Source organism: Aptenodytes forsteri, unplaced genomic scaffold (assembly GCF_000699145.1).
Source record: "Aptenodytes forsteri isolate BGI_AS27 unplaced genomic scaffold, ASM69914v1 Scaffold120, whole genome shotgun sequence".
Classification (NCBI taxonomy): Eukaryota; Metazoa; Chordata; class Aves; order Sphenisciformes; family Spheniscidae; genus Aptenodytes; species Aptenodytes forsteri.
Window position 1 is genome coordinate 91,179 of NW_008795938.1, and position 18,559 is coordinate 109,737.

Genomic DNA, 18,559 nt, shown 5'->3' on the forward strand with positions numbered 1-18,559 from the left:
AGGCTTATAAAAAAGATGGTGGCAAACTTTTTAGCAGGGCCTGTTGCAACAGGACAAGGGGGAATGGCTTTAAACTAGAGAGGGGGTAGATTTAGACTAGATATAAGGAAGAAATTTTTTATGCTGAGGGTGGTGAAACACTGGCCCAGGTTGCCCAGAGAGGTGGTGGATGCCCCATCCCTGGAAACATTCCAGGTCAGGTTGGACGGGGCTCTGAGCAACCTGATCTAGTTGAAGATGTCCCTGCTCATCGTGGGGTGGTTGGACTAGATGACCTTCAGAGGTCCCTTCCAACCCAAACTACTCTATGATTCTATTCTATGATTCTATAAATCCCGGTCATCCCTTTTCTGTATTTCTTTAAACCATATCTGTCTGCTTTTGCCTTCCCATACACCTGATGGTAGGAGAAAAGTGGGATAGAAAACTGTCAAAACAAAAATTATTTTTGTTTTTACCTTTTTAATTCCACTATTATTTTTATGACACATGAACTCTTGTTTGTGCCCTTGTTGCCAGGTGCCTGATTTGTTCATGCATTCTTGGTACTTTCTGACACTTGTATGCACAGCTGTTTGGGTGTAACACTGCTGTTGAACTTACAGCTGAGGGAGGATTGTTCCACTAAAGACAGACTGGAGTAAAATCATTTTTGTCTTTGCTTGAACGATGTACATAATTTTTTTGTGTGTTAATTTCTATGATGTGAAATATGTAGGCTTTGAAGTTTCCAATCCTTGTTTCTTCACTATTCTGTTTATAGGCAATCCGAAGCTTCCAGGTATCCTTACACATCTTTCCAATGAATCCTGAAGTATGGAAGGAGGACCTTTCCTGGGCAAGAAAACTACATGAACAGCAGAAGGCAACAAAGACTGAGGCAGTGCAAGCACTGGCAAAAGAAAAAGAGCTTGCACAAGAGTCAATCCCAGACTATGACTTTGAAAGTGATGAAATTGTGGCAGTCTGTGCTGCCATCGCAGAGAAGGAGAAAGCTCTTTCAGCAGCTAAAACGGTAGTGATTGTGTCTGCTTCAGGCACAGTAGAGACTGTTACTGAGAACGAGAATTGTCCTACAACTCCTGATGAAACCCTTTTCATCAGAGCCCGATAGGGCAGCCTTATGGGTTGCCAGTATTGTTTTAAGAACTAGTGTTATTTATTGTATTGGGCTTGCTTTGTTTTTGTTTTTTAAGCAGTGAGAGCCTGCAGAAGTTGAAAAATTGAAGTTATTTTTCTTTTGTAAATTGAAAAAGCAATGACCTGAGTTGTTGTTCCATCCATATTTTTGGAGACGAAAGCCAAGAGTTGATTCTAAAAATCTTATGAACAGAAGTAATGTTAAAGTGCTTAACTTCATTGTTACAACTGCTTTCATCTTTCTGTGTTTCATCATTTTACAAGCTAATGTCTGCAGTTTTCCAGTAATTAATAAGCTTTTATTTAAACTGTAAAAGAAAAAGGGATTTTTTAAAAATCTATTTCAATCCTTATTCATTAACATTACTTATCTTCTAGTTAAAGTGTGAACTGTTCTCTGTTATCAGAAGTCTTTATTTTCATTACTATTACTTTTTCTATGAGGAAGTTTCCTATGAAGCAGAGATGGATTATTATTTTGCTTGTGTGTGTGTGATAGATCTGGCATCTGATTTGTAGTCAAATGAAATCAGTAGAAACCTTTATGTTGCTTTCATAGATAAATGGGTTAAACACTTTCTGATTAGATGAAACGAAATGCAATGGCAAACAACCCCCTGAATGCTTAGTTATTATTCAGTGTTTCACCAGAAGAAAGAACATTCAGCTGAGACTGGAACTGGCCTTTCCTTATCTTGAGTGCTGTGCTACAGACATTACCAAAAGTAAAATGGTGGGAGTTGGAAATAGGTATGTCTGAAGTGTATTATGTTTAGCCTTTTTCCTAGTGAGGCTAATCTGATAAATGGAGTCAATTTGTTTTTCCTAATTCTTATGACCTGCCATTTAAAGTATGTTCTTAGTGAACCAATTTTTCAGGACAGCATTGCCCGAGTCTCCCTTTTTATCCTTTTTTGGATTTTGGATGCTGTGGTGGGTATTCACGTTGTGTTAACTTAGAGGCATAACACAGGAGATTTGTTTAAAGTTCGTCTTTCTTTAGGGGAAGGTGGCCATTGGTTCCTCACACGGGCAGTTCAGAGAAACAAAGTCAGGCTGTTTCTTTGTGCTCTGTGCTGAGGCTGCTCTCTTTTCATTGTCTTGGAGACATGGTAGAGATGGTCGCCTCCTAACTGGACTGGAAAAAATGGTCAACTGAGGAATTCCCAGAGAATTCAGGATTGGGAACACATAATTTCTACTTGATTTTGAAAATGTTTTGCATGATAAAAACATTTTGAATAATCGTTTTGTAGACAAGTGAAACCTTTTGAAATCAGTCATCTTTGCATTTTTCATATCTGATTTCTGTTTTCAAAATAACAAACTTTCAAAGAAAATAATGTTGCTCGAGAAGCATAGTAATTTTTGCAAAAGAAGGTGTATTGTAGAAAAATTATTTATCTCAGATCATCCTTTCAGTTGAATATCTTTAAGAGGACACTTACAGCCTTTTCAGAAATTAATTAACCCTTTCAGAAACTTAATTGCCATGTTGTACTTAATAAATTTTCATTAATTTTTGCAAGATTCTTCCTGAATATATTTTTGTATATATGTGATTTTTCAGATCTGTGCTTGCACGTGCACACACAAACAAGTTAAGACTTTTTAATATCTCCTGAGTATTCAAAATAATTACAATTACTGCGACTAAAATATATTAAGAAATGTAAAACATCACCATGCTACATTTTTATTTATTCATTCAGTTCAGAAGTAGATCTTAAATGCTTACGGAATAGGCATTTGATTAAGATATGGTTTGATAGACAGTTTAAATTGTCCCAGTTGAAGAATTTCTTAATCTTATTTTATGTAACAGCTTAAATAATACAATCTATTCAGCCATAGGAAGAGTTAGTATGAGAAGGATTTGGACAGATTTCTTCAAAGAAGAGACATTCTCTGGCTAGGAAAGGAAATGTGTGAGAAGCTGTAAGGTATGTTTTCATTTTGAAGGAGCTCGGCTATAATCCCAACATATCTTTTCTTTCTTTGTGCTTTATACTTGCATCAGTGTCATGTATTTACTCATATTGCCTCCCTCCTTTCAGAGGTCCATGTTATCACGTTATCACCTGTTTCCACTGAAGTGATACACAAAACTCCTATTGACTTCAGCACTGCTGGGCCAAGCTAAAGGAGGGGTATGCATCTACACCATCAGGCAGGACGGCCATGCTGGGTTTGAGGGGTGGTTGTTCCCATCCCCTGTACTAAATGTCTTTTCCTTCTGATTAGATTAGATTATGTATTCTAGGTATTGTCAGGACCGTAGGGTCTCGTAGAGCACTGTAGAGCAGATAAATTCTTGTGACACTGTTATTCTCAAACTGGGAAGAAGTTCAAAAATTGATGATTTCAACATTGTTTTTTGTACAGCATGCCATGTTTTGCATGTATGAGATTTTTTGGAACTGTTTGAATAAAATACTGACTTCTCTGCTGCTTAGTGATGCCTGTTTATTCTTTTGGTTATAACAACAACAAGGGTTACCATTGATCATTTTAGAATGTTACTTATTTAATCAGTTGGCTTCTTCTGTCTGCTGAACATGTTAATGTGTTATAGTAAAAAAAAAAAAAGACATCTCAGGAAAAATGTTTAATAAAAGGTAGTGCTCAGTGCTTTTAAACCTCTCAGGGGTATCCAAATGAGAGGGACCCAAAGGAGTAAGCCTTTGTTATCAAAAATAGGATATCTGTGAAGCACACTGCCACTTTGCCAGCAGGAATTTTATTGTTCTTCATCATCACTAGTGGCAATGGCTGCAATAGCTTCCATGTGTTTGCCTTCCATATGAGTCATATATTAAAATGCTGAAGTGTTGCAACATCATTAAAGAGGAAATCTCAACAACAGTAGGTTAGGTGGATTAATTTTGTTTAATTTAAAATCTACAATTAAATATTTAAATATAATTTTTTTCCTTTGAATCCCTTTATACCCAGTGGAAAGAAATACACAGCCTCAGAGGGCCATTCGTATGCCTTTTGTTAGATACGTATCTTAGAATTAGTTGAATCACCCTCCCAAGTTGCCTAATTATTTCTATTGACTACAAAGGAAGCTGAAGGTGACTGACTGGCAGTTAACTTCAAATGCTGAAACAGGGCAGATGAATTCCACCCTTACAGACAAAGATAAGTATCTTTAAAAAACTAAACAGATTACACTGAGAGAGAATAAATCCTTTCTGACAATACTAGAGGGTAAAAAAAGTATGGATTAGATAACAGTGACTCTAATTTGATAATACAAGAGACTGGACTTTAAAAATAGTTATGGAGGGGAAAAAAGCAAATGTAACAGTCTCCTCTACTCTTCTAGTTTCTGAAAGTTGTCTTTGAATATCTGTTGGTGTTGGGGATCAAGATGAGAGAGATAGCATTGGAAACTTACCTGGCCATACAAGGTAAGTGTCCGCCAGATCCTAAAACCAAAGGGAAGGAGGTAAAAACTAATGTTGCGGGCAGGTGCTCTCTTAATTTATTTTGAGGTCATATAATAGCTATAAAACTATAATACGCATAGTTAGGACTGGGACACAGGAAAGCAGAAGCATATGGGCTTGGTTTATTGGCAGGTTGCAGACACCATGTGTTTACTGTAGGTCGGTATCATGTTAACATCGTGTTCTCGAATGGACTGGAGTCCTTGGCCTGTCGTATCTCCAGAGAGGGCTCGTTAAGAAGCAGGAGGAGCTTATGAGCATGGATGATTTCTGGATCCTGCCAGATGTGCTGGCCTGGTTTTGAGGGCTGATTTTCTAAGAGCTGCAACTCCAGGAGCTCTAAGGGTTGTAGATGGTAAATGATGAAGGGGAAAGATTAGAGGTGGGGAATGTGTTGACTATTTGGATTCAGAAAGCATGTGATTTAGACTTCAGTTGGTTTCCAGATCCGGTAAAGCTGGCAGGCCTAGAATAAGTCTAGGAGTGGAAAGGTCTGGTGGTATTTAGTAGCTCTAATAGTAAATCTGCCTTAAGTAGAACAGACTTGCAGTTGTGTCTAGGAGCAGAACTAAAAACTTTGTAGAAAGCTTCTTCGTTAGGATGGTGGCCAGTGCCATTTGAAGGTAGTGGATTACATTGATTTTGTTAGTGCTTTGGCATTGCACCTATAGCACCAATTTGGGTTAGGCAGCACAAGCGTTGCAGACAGAAGAGATGTATAAGCTTGATTTAAAACACGATCCTACAGCCCACCCTTAATAGTCCAAGTGCTATGTCAGTATATCCTACACCCTAAACCTGGGCCCAACCGTAAGGCTAACTTATATTGTTGACCAGAGATTCAAATTAATCTACAAATTTTCATAGAAACCACTGTCTCCTCCAGATACTGGCTGTCATCTTGCCTGTGGTGGGTAGATTCTCTAAGCCATGCCACAGGACAGGGGCTTGAAATGAGTTAGGGCTGGGTTTTGGGGCGTGGTAATGGGGTGGGAGGTCTGCCTCTGAATGGAAGGAGTTCTGGGAAGCGGTGGTCTGGGACGTGTGGGCAGGACAGACTGCTGGAAGTGAGGGAGCAGGACTGCCAGTCACAGGACTAGCAGGATCCATTCAGGGAGATACAATTTTGGTATGATAAATTTTTGAATGCCAAATCAGTGCATTTTCAGTGAACACTGAGGACTGGGGAAGGTGGATACAGATGTGAAGACAGGCTGTTTTGGGGGTATATGGATCTCCCAGGGCTGGGAGTGGAAGGGAGCTGTTACGTGTGAGAAGGGAAGACCTTTTGAACATATGGAAACTACTCATAATACCTAGCAGGAAAATAACCTTTTAACTTCCACGTGGCAGACTAATCTCTACAAACTTGTAGCTTTATTTTATGAGACTTGTTATGCTCAGGGAGGCTGAGGAAGATAATTCAGTAATGTGTTTGTGGTCAGCATGGAGGAGGGTGCCAAAGCTGAGCAGGGCTGCCGGGCAGGTGAGGGAGACTTAATAGTGTGTCACCCTGAACAAAGGCACACTTGCCCAGTCCTTTTACTCAGGCTACTTCTGAATGCCCATCTGTGTTTGCAGCTAGGCAGTAGAGGTGCTCCCATTTTGTCTTTATGCACTGCCATTGAGTTGTGGCAGGCAATTCCAGTGTTGCTCAGGAGACTTTGTAATCTGTGGGCTGGTTGGGAATCCTTAAGTTCATTACTGAGAATTGATGACGATGTGCACTGTGAGTCCACTACTGACACACAAGCAATGTTGTGGCAGGAGGAACACCTCAGGCTTATTCTAAGTGTTTGCTAAAGGAAGCTAGAAGGTCAGCTACTTACGATGGTCTGTTCTTGCTTAAAGCTCTTCGGGACCACATGTACTTCTCATCAGTAATAATGAGAAATAATAATAAAACAATAAAAAACAATTAAAAATAATAAGCCCTTGCTTATTTAAATACTTATTATACACTGTGGATATTTAATTCTGTCATTGCATACAGTACCAATAACACTGGTGTGCTACTTCGGGCCAGCTGCAAAGGTGTGGCCCAGTATTGGTATAGGTGGTGTATCTGCAGGTGGCAGTCCCACCTTCCCGCTCTGCCAGGTACTATTTCCTGTCTTGGGAAGTACGATGAGTGTATTCTATTTGTTGGTCACTAGTAAGCAAGAGACCATAGTTAAGTGGTTTAATTGCAAAGAATTCAGGCAGATCTTTATCTGTAGCTGCAGCAGGAACTTGAGTAATACTGCTCTCCAGCTAAACTGGTGGAAAAGTGGCTACTGCTGCAAATACTTGTGTAGAGATTTACTTCACTTTCTACATGTATCAAGGCAAATACGCTCCACTGCTGCCCTGCTAAAGGAAGTTAATGGAGCAGGCCTGAGGTTTAATTGAGTGTAGTTTTTTATTTTTGTTTGTTTGCATGAAGAATTTTCATGGCTGTGTGTCGGTGCTCTTGGGGACATTTTTGATGATGGCTGCCTCTTGCTGATGGCAATCATTCTGTGATGTTTTGGAAACTTACAGAACAAAGTATGTTTTGACAGCAGCTGAGTGCAAAGCATTCCAAGATGGGAGGCTTGTTAAGGTGAGGAGTTGGCACTGAATGGCAGACTCATATAAACTTCTGAGATCAAGCAGAACATTTCCATTTAATTGTAATCTCCAAAATTACTTTGGTCAGTACAACTGCTTAAACATATCAACATAAGGCTCAAGATTACAATAAAGCATTTCACATGAAAACACTTCAAGCAGCATAACATGCTTAGTATTTAACAAAAGATCCTCCAAATATCTGTACAGAATTATTGTGATAAACAGTGTTTCTGGAACAAGATCTAACCCTTACAACATAAAACACAAAACTCCTTTTTGTCAGTGGTTAACAGCTGGTTTTGGTGATGTGTTTGCCATTAAAACTCTAGGAACAAATGATTTTCAAGGGCTGCAAGACCAGGATATGTTTCTATATAACCTATACTTTTAAATGAAGATTCTGCTTCCATGGTTTTGTACATTTATTTGATGGAGTATCAGATTACACAGTCATAAAATTCTATTTACTATTTAAAGTAAAATGATAAATGTTACGAAAAAATACCTTATTACATCAGTGATGCTTTAACTAAAGTGAATATTAAGACTATTAACCAGGGGTTGAAAGTTTTAGACCCTGATATTGAAAGCACTTCTATATGCCCTTAACTTTACATGTAAGGAGTCTCCCTGGCAGCAGAGGGTCTGCTCTGATGGGCGATGTTAAGTGTATGCCTAAGTGTGTGCAGAATGTGGGCCAAAGTACTTGGAGAGGCGCGGATGTGTTATACAGAGAAACGTTCTCAGCACATAAATAAAGTCTGGCTTTTTAGTATGTACATATACTGAAAAGGAATATTCTTAACTGAAAGGATGTGTTTTCTTTTTCTCTCTTAATAGCGCACATATTCCCATTTCACTCAGAAAGTGCTTATGTATTCTCAGCTAGAGAATTACCTCATCAGCTGTGAATCTAGCATGGACAACAAATCTAAACCAAGAATGTCTTATCAGCAGGAAATACTGGGGGAAGAGAAGGCTGGCAATCGTTTGTATATACCTTGTATTAATAAAAAAACTTCTCATAGAGAAGAATAGACTTTTAAATATTTTCAATCCTGATATATATACAACAGTAAAAATTCACATTTTCATGCTTTAGTGAGACACTTTAAAATCCTGCCCCAGGCAGCTCTCAGAGTAGTTGTGCCCAGTTCCTAGCAGCTGCCTCACATTCAGCTCTAGTACCAGAAGCTTAAACTCTTGATAGCTGAGCAACCATGGGGAGAGAAAACACAGTTCTACCAGATTTGGAAAGGGAAAGAAACAAAAAAGAATGTGATGGGTCTTTCTATTTCCAGAGGCCCCGTAGCTCTCCTGTGTCCCAGAACAAGACAAAGCAGTTCATGTTTCCAGTCCCATTAGACCTGCCTTGTACCATTTCTGATAGCAGGGCCCAAGTGCAGTGTCTGTTCCACACAGTCCTCAGTAGTCTAAAAGAAATGTACCCATCACATGGCAAGAGAAAAATAGCCCTTTGAAGCACAGCTGAACCCCTCTCCCCTCGAATAGGCAGAACACCTATCTATTGCACCAGTTTTTCCAATATATCAGGAAGTATCCCCAGGGTTGATGCCTTTCACGGCTATCTATATACACTTTTCTGATAAATTCAATGTCTCTGTGGGGAAGGTGACCTGGAGAGGGCTGCCCTTGGATGTAGAGCTGACCCCCCCACCAGACCTGATTTCATTCACCAGGAAGACACTCTTGGAGTCCTGCCCCTGTGAAGAGTCTGAGGTCCCCGAGCTACGCAGTGTCCTTACTGACGTGGTGTCAGACTGAGCCAAGCTGGCACTGGGGCCTGGAAGCAGCACGCGACCCCCGACACTGCTTTCGCTTAACTCTGGAGGATAGAGCAGCGTTTGTGAGGTGCTGCTGATCTCCCTCAGCTCACGGGATATGAAGGAGGGTGACTGACTTGACATGGCTGAGGAGGTCCTGCGGCCATCCACGCAGTTGAAATTGCCCCCTGAGTGCTGCCTCCGAGCCCCTCCAATGCGGCAGAAGAGGCATTTGATCTTCTCGATGGCTTTGCTGAGCACAGTCTTGCGGAGGAGGATGTAGACCCATGGGTCCAAAATGGGGTTCACCGAGGCAATGCGGATGGCTTGCAGGTCAGGGTTTTGCCTCACATCCCTCACTGACTCTGGCTGGTACAGCTGGTTCACGAAGACACGGACCTACCCAAGGAGATGGGGGAAGAGAAAGACACAATTATACAATCACATCAGGAATTCAAAGTTTACATTTCAAAGCAGAGGTCTAGGTTTGCTACTGCAAGCTACGACAAGAGAAGAGGCTGGCAAGGCCAGGCATCTCAGATTGGCAGCTGTGAGTTTATTTTCCGAAATAGCAAAAAAATCAGAAGATCTGCTATAAATTGGCCTTCTTTGTTACAGGTAGGAAAGGAATGGCTCTTTCTCTCTCCTTCCCCTCATAATTAATCCTTGAACCTCCAACTTTTGGCTGATGTTTTTAAAAATTCCTTTTTCCTGATAGGACTCAGGAGCAAAGATGTAGACCTGTATCCTGCTTCCTTGGTATACCTCGAGTCCTACGCTACCTGCAAAGAGATATGTGACTGAGGAGACAATCAGTTCCTCTAGCAAAGTCTAATAATTGGTTTTTTAGAAACAAACTGAAACACGGATTATAATCCAAGTACACTAGACTCTGGAAACAAGTCCAGAGCTGTCAATTCCCGAGTTTAGAAATGCATTTTGCTGGTACCTGTCCTTACTGGAATTGTTTGTATACCCTCAACTGTTTGCTTGCTGCAGCATGGTTTGGAAAAAAAAAAAAAATGTAAAAAAAAAAAAAAAAAGGTCCCCCAGCTAGGAGATTTTTAATAGGTCAAGATGATGAGATGATTGCAGCACTGGACCGGAGGGCTCTGCTCTCCTACATGACCCAGCATTTTGGCTCTACTTACAAAAGCATAAAAATACTGATGAAGTGGTCAAGAATTTAAGATGTTAATGGCCTCAAGTTGCACCAGGGGAGGTTTAGATTGGACATGAGGAAAAATTTCTTTACTGAAAGAGTGGTTAAACATTGGAACAGGCTGCCCAGGGAAGTGGTTGAGTCACCATCCCTGGAGGTATTTAAAAGACGTGTAGATGAGGCGCTCAGGGACATGGTTTAGTGGGCATGGTGGTGTTGGGTTGACGGTTGGACTCAATGATCTTAGAGGTCTTTTCCAACCTTAATGATTCTATGATTCTATGATTCTATGTTGAAGCTGCTGCATGAAGTGACTATTTAATTAGCAATTTTAGTTTGTCATGCACAAAATTTAAGACTAAAGGATCCTGTCTTCTACACAGAAATGTCTTCTTCAGCTTATTCCTTTGAATCCAAGAAAAAAACCAGTAACACTAGTCCCTCTCCTGGTTTAGAAGCCACTTTTGTAAATCCTACTGTGAGTAAGGCACAGTCCAATTCTTTGATATCAATTGTTATCTTTCCAGTGTCACTAAGGAGGATGGCATCATCTGAGTTTGTTATGTTGATCAGTCTCAACTAGCTGTTCTCCATTTTAGCAAGACCTATGCAGTGTCCAGTTACAGGAAGGCCTAGGAAAGCCACTGAAAAGAACTGATAATGGAAGATACTGTTCTCTTCAGATTCCTTAAGGTAAGTCAAAATAAATCCCTTAGTTATTTTCTTATCTAATACAGTAAAAATCTAGTAGCAAAATTATAAGGGTTTTAAAATCTTAGCCTTGACTCCTGAAATGAATCAAGTCTTGCCTAGCTAGGAGGTTACAGACAAGGAGGCAGACAAGCATTTAAATAAATGAGCCAAACTAGAACAGCCCTCATAAGTCATTTTTATTAGAAGTTCTGCATGTGAAGCTGTCCAAGTCTGGTGAAAAATTTCACAATTCTGTTTGGGGAAATTTTTCTGCAGCAGGGCAATGTGGTGGCATTCGGCGTGTCAGAATTCAGAAATTGAGTGTGCTCCAAAGCTATCAATGAAGTGTGTTTAAAATAATGCAGGGTCCCTCTTTGGAAGTCCTATGCATATAGTCTCTCTCAAACCGACTGTCAAATCGATGATTGCCTGTATTTTCTTTCTCAGTATTTTTCTCTAGGTTTATGGGTAACAAAACCTGCCCACAGAGTCCAAAATATGGGAAAATCTTGAATTTATACAGCAATATAATGATCCGAGTTTTATTCTCAGTTACTTTCCTAATGATTTCTAACACTGCAGATGTCTTTTTGACAACTAATTTATTGACCTTATTTTTCTGTTAAGCCAAACGCACAATTCAACTACTTCAAAGAGTATTCCTATGTATATTGAACTTATTTTTATGGGTTTTTCTATTATTAAGCTTTACTCACTTTAAATTTTTTTCATTATTTATTTTATATTAGCCTCCTATCCAATATCCATCACTACATGATTCCATGTGTCACTGGCCGAGAGAAGACCAGCCCCTCCAGAGGCCAAAATTTGTAAAAACCTACAGTTTGGCTGGTATTCATTGACGATTCCTTAAAAATGCCCTTAATTAAAATCTCTTGCCATTTGAGGGTGGGGGGACGCAGGGAAGCCAGTCTCTCATCCGACTCGACGACACCTTTCCTGAGTGCACCGCTAGGTGGCACGGATGTCCCACGGTCACAGCCTCCCGCCCCAAAGCCACGGTGACGGCAGCTCTGCCACCTGCCCTGCGCTGAGGGGCAGCCGCCGCATCCCAGAGAAGGCTAGCAAATGGAAATGGGCAGCCACTGGTTAACTTTGCAGGTGGGGAGAAGTTTTCTGACTCACTTTATCAGCTTGTGCCAGTGAAGCTGCTATTAGCCACACCGGCGCTGAACCTGAAACGCACCAGTCGGGATTCCTGAACCTGGAAGGCTGAAAAATAAGTTGACGTGACGTTGTCTGGCATCGGCTAAAATCTGTTCTTGAAATACCTACTTGACCATTTGTGCGAGATTTTTTTTTTCCCCTTCAAAATGTTAAGAGATCAAATGTCTAAATATAAGAAGGCCAAATATTTAAATACACAAAGGTCAAATTTCCCCAGGGGATTTAACCTGTGCCATAACAACATTTCTTTTCTTTTTCTGTACTGAGATTGCCTTGCAGGGGAATACACCCTGAAAGTGTGTAAATGCTGGTCTATGTATTTGACCAGTTGATCATTGGACAGGTACGTGCCCTGAGAGCCAGGAGTCCAAAGGACAGTGCTGAGGGAGTGGAGGCCTTCTAGCAGCTCATACAACTAAATGCCGTCATTACCGGGAAGATTAAAGGTGTGACAGGGAGGGGTATTTGCTGATAAATTCATCCAGATCACAGAACCAGAAGGCATGCTTTAAGCATAGCTGAAGAAGTACACAGTCCAACTTTGGAGACCTGACCTTTTTTTTTTTTTTTTTTTAAAAAACTTGGAGCTATAGTTACACATCAGTGATTTAATAGTGGGATTGTTCTTTTGATAAGCAGCATATGAAATTGAGGTACCTATTTCACCTTTCTCTGTCTACCTGGCAGACTTTATGGAAAGACAAAAATGTCTTTAAGTGCTGATTCTGTGGCTGAAAAGGACAATCACTAATTGCACAGCACAGCTTGCTTCATGTTATCTCTGTATGCTTTATCTCCTTTTGACAGATATGCAGCACATATACATTAAAGATTCATAAAATGGACCTATTTAGTGAAAACTTTGGACTGTACAGAACTGTTTCTACTTCCCAGAAAGGTCCCATGTCTTTTATTAGAAGCCCCCCAGAATGTCAAATGCATTTATCAATTCAGACCTATTGCTGGGATTACATCTTAATCACAATAAAGTAAAAACTAATCTGTGTTGGAATGTCAGTTTTATAGGTTCTTTACATACTGGTGAAACAGCATTTACTAATGTATCATCTACAAGAACAGCAAGAGATACATCCTGTTTTGGCTACAAGTCTTCTGCTGCACAAGGTAGCATGATAAAGGATATTGCCTTGCATCTTCTAAGTAAGTGCCGAGTAAGTGGAATCCGCTACTAAGTTAGCTAATCTGATGCTAATCTGATGCTTCTGTAAATTGAATTTGTGCAATCTGAAATCCTAATTAAAGAAAGAAGCAAACTAGAACAATTCAAATCTCAAAAGAATGAGTTTTGTATGTTAACTTTGTAGCTGTGGAATTCAGGCAACAAATCTTAAAAATACTAGCAGTTTATTTGCAATTGTGTTAAGAAGCATATAGCTCCAAGGTATGTTGAGTTTATGCTCAAGTGATAGGTACTTGTAGGATCAGAGTCCTGTGTGCTGTTTGCTGCTTTTCCTTTTTACTAACTACAGATGCAAACCATGATTTCTAATCCTGTGAAGTACTATAAAGTGACTTGTATAGTTACAGTCACACTGGTAACTGTCTTCATAGCTTCTACCTGCCCTCAAAATCTCCCCACATACTGATAGGATAAATTGAAAAACCATACAGTAGTAAGCAGGAACAAGTTTCTCAGCTCCACAAGCCAGTAACCTTTGCCCTTCAAGGGCTTGGTGTCTGCTTGGTGTCTACTCCATTGCTCAAAAATCCTGTCTGCCACCTTGCTGTTGGCTGCGGACAGTCCCTGATATTTAAAGAGAAAAGTCGAAACCAACCAAGCCAAAAGAAAATCCAAACTTTCAGATCAATTAAACATTAAGTTAGAAACTCCTGATTATTTCATGCAAGCAACCAGATGTACACCCTGAAACATTATATTTTATTTTCCACTTCACTGTAATTTAACAGCAATGTTCAGTGGTCAGGATCGGAAAAAGATCATGCACTTAAAAATCTTAAGAGTATCTGACAGACTGCCGGAGTGAATTACAGACTTTGAGTAGTGTGTGCCTATTTACTCTTGAAAGAGTTTGTTTTTTTTTTAAAGGACGGATAATAATTTCTACTCTATTCTGACAAAATTCCTCCTAATATAACTTATTCGCTGCTTATAAGTCTATCTCAATTCTGTTTTCTAAAAACTTACAATATTTTAAAAGATGAGGTAACCAGTGTGGAGTGCAGCCAAGAGTCAGCACACAATTTATGTATTTTCCATTTTCATTTTTAAAGTATTGTCAGATTCTTCATGTCTTTCACGTAACTTGCTGCACATTGAGAACACATCAGGTTACATCAAAAGTTTCCTTTCACTAATGTTTTTCGTTCAACATTTCTTTCCTTGGTAAATTTGATCAGCCTTCAGTTCTGTAAAGCTCATTCAGCATTTTGCGCAATCCCCCATAATTTTGTTGTAGCACTTGTCACTGTAAAATTTTGCTGATTTTATTAATAAATCATTAAGACACTAAACAACTCTACTTGTAAACTGAGTGCTGGAGCATCTCATTATTAAAAACTGCTGTTCTCTGTGACTCAGCTTGCTGTTCTTTAACCACTTTTAAAATCAAGACAAGCCTTTGCTCATTATTTCAGGGCTATTGAATATTTTAAGACTTGAAAATTTTTTGTCAAACCCTACGAAATGTAGCCTGCTGGATTGCCTCTTTATTATGTTGTGAAAGTGTTAGTTCTAAAATGTTAAGAGGTTTATGTCTCTCTTTCAGAAGTTGCTTTGCTTTGACTGAAGTGATGGTTTATTTAGCTGAAATCATCAGTAGGAAGTCAGCTCATCAGAAAACTTCAGTCACAAAGCACCCTCTGAGCTTGCTTTGTGTATCTGAATCATGCCGCCACCACCACCTTACCACTTGCATATTCTTGATGAGTGCCAGGCCGTCCTGTTACAGATGAGCCTCTCACTCGGTGAGGGCTCCCTAAAACTCCTCTGAGTCATGAAAATGTACGTCTATTTTATGATTTACCTATCTCCGCTAGTGGCTCTTTCTAGGGATTTATAGCATAAAGGTGTCACTGCTCTGAGTTTGTATCTGAATTCTTAACATCAGTCTATATGCAACCAGAGTGCTTAATACAGCGGCATACAACGCAGTACATCATGGCACAAAGCAGCATATATGGCTATAGTTTATTCCCTCAGGCGGAGGCAAATGACTTATAGAAGGTTCTTAACAATGAAGAAATTTAACCACACTGGACACTGTGATGATGTGTATATATGTGGTTTTTTGGTTTGGTGGTTTGTTTTTTTTTTTTAAAGATAAAAGCTTCCTTTTTTTCTTAGTCATCCATCTAAGTGAAATGACAGTCTCTTACCTCACATTAGATATAGAAAAGATGTGCTGCTTTAGCAGGGAAAAGCTAACTTATGCGAACACTCCCAAGGTAACACTGTGCCTTTATAAGTAGTGAAATCAAGATCTGAGAGAGCTACACAACTTTATCACCTGCACCTTCACTACCTTCTGCTATATACAAGTTTTTCACTAGCTACTGTTAAATAATAAAACTTTTGCCCCACCCAGGTTCATTAATTTTAACTGTCAACTATCCAGTTCCCTTTCTGGTAACCCCTCCCTCTTGATTTTTCCCTTTTTTTGTTTTTCAGTATTCTGTAAAAGACTGCCTAGCTCCAAATGGATATGAACAATTTCATTTTGCATTTTACGTTCAGACTTCTCAGCCTTCCTCTAGCTGCTCCTCCATGGGGTAAGGTTTGGCTTTTTTCTGAAACTGCTGAAGTCCATCAGATGATACCCTGTATCACATTACGACCCTGCATTTAATTCCCAGAATCCATTCTCTGCATTTACCAGCGTCTCCTTTGAAAACACAATATTGTTCTCTTGTGAAGTAGCTGTTATAATACTAGATTAATCGAATTAAGTACTGTCAACCCATGGTACTGTCGGGGTTTTGGGCACTCCATGACCTGATGCCTCCCGGTGCAGCAAGTCGGCTTACCCCTGCAGTTTCTGGAGCTGGACTGCAGGGCAGGTTGTGCGCGGTTCTTCTATCTAACACACGTGCACTTCCCGGAGACACCCTGCGTGCAGCTCAGACAGCACCTCTCAACTTCCTTCAGATGTCTAGCAATGAACACACGGCACTGTGCTCGGTCATGCCACGGTGCAATGCAAAGTGACAATGCCGAAGGACGGGAGACAGCCTTCAGCAACAGCCGGGGTGCTGGTGCTCCAGCGCAGCCACACTTCACTGGCTCCCGTTTATGTTAGTAATGTGGCCAAACTGGCCCGACCCTTGCGATTACAGCTCCTCTGAAGCAGGGGGACGGACTCGCTGACCTCTCGAGTCCTGTTCACATGTACTTCTCTAAACTTCCTTACCATGGTATACATTATTTGTTTTGCATCCCCAGCTGGCCAGCTGTATTTCACAGACATTGTAGCCCCTCTACAACAGAGGGATCACCCTGCCGACAACAAACCCCCTTAAAACAGTCCTTCTAAAAACACTTTCTGTCTGGCAACTGCTGCTTGGCTCCCTACACTGTATTTTCGAAGGTGGCGAATAAGGCAAGCCAGCTATTTTTTTAATGTCTCTGAGCCAGAAGAGAAGTTCACGAAGTTTTATTATGGTGGGTGGCAAGCAAGAACTGAGCCTGGTGGGGATTTTTTTGGTCTTCCTTGGAGATAAGGTGGAGGAATAGAAATAAGTGGATCCTGCATATTCAATTCAATAACAGTAATTGCATCAGCCATTTCAGAATATTAGCAAAAGGTTAGTGGTAATGTTGTCCGACATTTCGGTATGATCTCTAGGTTTATGTGGGCCAGATTCCTCCAACTCTCATTTAACTGAGAATTACACCGATGGGTGGTTCCACCGAGTTTACTCCTCCCATACTGGGAGAGCTGCTGGAGGGATGTAAGAGTGTGGGATCTACCCCAGAGACAGTGGGTGAATCCCTCAGGAGGGGAAGCTCGGCTCAGGTTTTGGGTGTGAAGCACTCTACTCATTGCTGGTGCCGAGTGAACAGAGCTCTCTCCTCCTTCCGCACATCAAGGACCGCTGAACCCTTCTGCATATCAAGGACCGCTGTACCCTTCAGCAAAAGCGTGCACATTTTTAGAACACAATAAACATCCAGAGACGCAGGCCAGACCCAAACCTCACTCATCACAAATTAATTTTGGAAGTGAACTTCAAATTGCCTTTAGCTCTCAGTAAGATTTTTGCTGTGTGGACTGCAGTTAAACACTAGAAAAATTATTGAGAATTTTTGGTGCTGTATTTTAACCAATCAAAGAGCCCAGGACTTGGGATAAGTGTGTTTCTTTTCTTGTAAATATAAATCAACACAACTTTCTCTCACCATGCATGTATGCTAACAGCCCTTAAGTTATGATAACAGTTTGCAGCACCAGCTAAATAGAGGAGTCTGTCCTACAAGCACAGGCTAGGAGGAGAAAAGACTCAGTGGTGCGGGTGATGGAAAAGAAGTGTTGCGAAACGTTACTCACCACCAGAGGAATGGAGCAGATGACCACCACCAAGGAAGTGGCAATGAGCAGAATAACCATCTGGATCTCTGCTCCAGCCATCCGACGGAAGCTCCGGCGTCTGCGAAAGTCAGATAAACGGCTGGAGGTGGTGTCTGTCCCCAAGGACGTGCGTCGCATGAACTGGCGGTGCATGCGAATGAGGGCCACACACACCAGGATGTTGCAGATCACGGTGACCATGATTAGGAAGGAGCTGAAGCCAGCGTACATGTAGGAATATGCTGCATGGATGGCCTCCTTTGCTCGCCAGTCTATGAAACACCAAGTGTAAGGGTACTGCAATGTAGATTTGCCGAGCCCCATGCTGGGGAGGGCGCAGAACAGCACGTTGGAAGCATAGATGGCAAAGAGCGTGAGCCCTGCCAGCTTCTTGTCTACATAATGGTTGTAGAAATAGGCATGGTTGATGGCCAGGTACCTCTCTATAGACATGGCACAGATAATGCTGAGGCCAGAGAGTCCAAAGAAGAGGAGGATGAAGGAGCTGTACTCACACAGTGCCGGTCCTCCTGGCCAGCGATTCTGCAGGTAAGTGGCGATAGTGACTGGACTCACCAGGCAGGTCCCCAAGAGATCGGTGACTGCCAGCCCGCAGACCAGTGTGTAGAAAGTGGTCTCCTTCTGCTCCTTCCTGGACTTGCAGAGCACCACGATGGCTATGAGGTTGCCCACCACACCAAAGATGAACATGACGGTGGGGATGGTGGGGGGCTTCCCGCCCTCGGCCCCGCTGGCGGTCCCGTTGGCGGAGCCGTTTGCAGGTGGCATGATGGTGGGGTCAAAGGACATGATGCCCACGCTGCTGCTGGGGAGTCAAGCGAAGGGGAGAGCAGGTCCGAAAAGGAACGGCAGAGTAAGGAAGGGGAAGGGGTAGTCTAGTGTGGAAATAAAAATTGAAATGAGGAAAAAAAAAAAGTGGTGTATTTTAGTTAAAAAAAGGAAAAAAAAGTCCTAAAAAGGAGCAGCAGTGGG

The 18,559-nt window shown here is 41.1% G+C and overlaps 2 protein-coding genes across 2 annotated transcripts in view; one reads left to right on the top strand and one right to left on the bottom strand.

The window, feature by feature from the left end:
• Nucleotides 1-3,596, top strand: part of TTC33 (tetratricopeptide repeat domain 33) — a 52,981-nt gene extending 49,385 nt beyond the window's left edge. The window contains exon 4 of the mRNA XM_019473640.1: nucleotides 764-3,596. Coding sequence (XP_019329185.1) covers nucleotides 764-1,114 — 351 coding nt within the window. The 3' untranslated portion in view covers nucleotides 1,115-3,596. The remainder of the gene's footprint in view (nucleotides 1-763) is intronic.
• A 3,631-nt stretch (nucleotides 3,597-7,227) lies between these two features.
• PTGER4 (prostaglandin E receptor 4) lies at nucleotides 7,228-18,485 on the bottom strand. The gene is made up of 2 exons (XM_009285152.1): nucleotides 17,546-18,485; nucleotides 7,228-9,376 (listed from the first exon to the last, which is right to left on the bottom strand). Exons 1-2 carry the CDS (start codon nucleotides 18,374-18,376, stop codon nucleotides 8,783-8,785), a joined length of 1,425 nt encoding a protein of 474 aa, XP_009283427.1. The 5' UTR covers nucleotides 18,377-18,485; the 3' UTR covers nucleotides 7,228-8,782.
• Nucleotides 18,486-18,559: the final 74 nt, after the last annotated feature.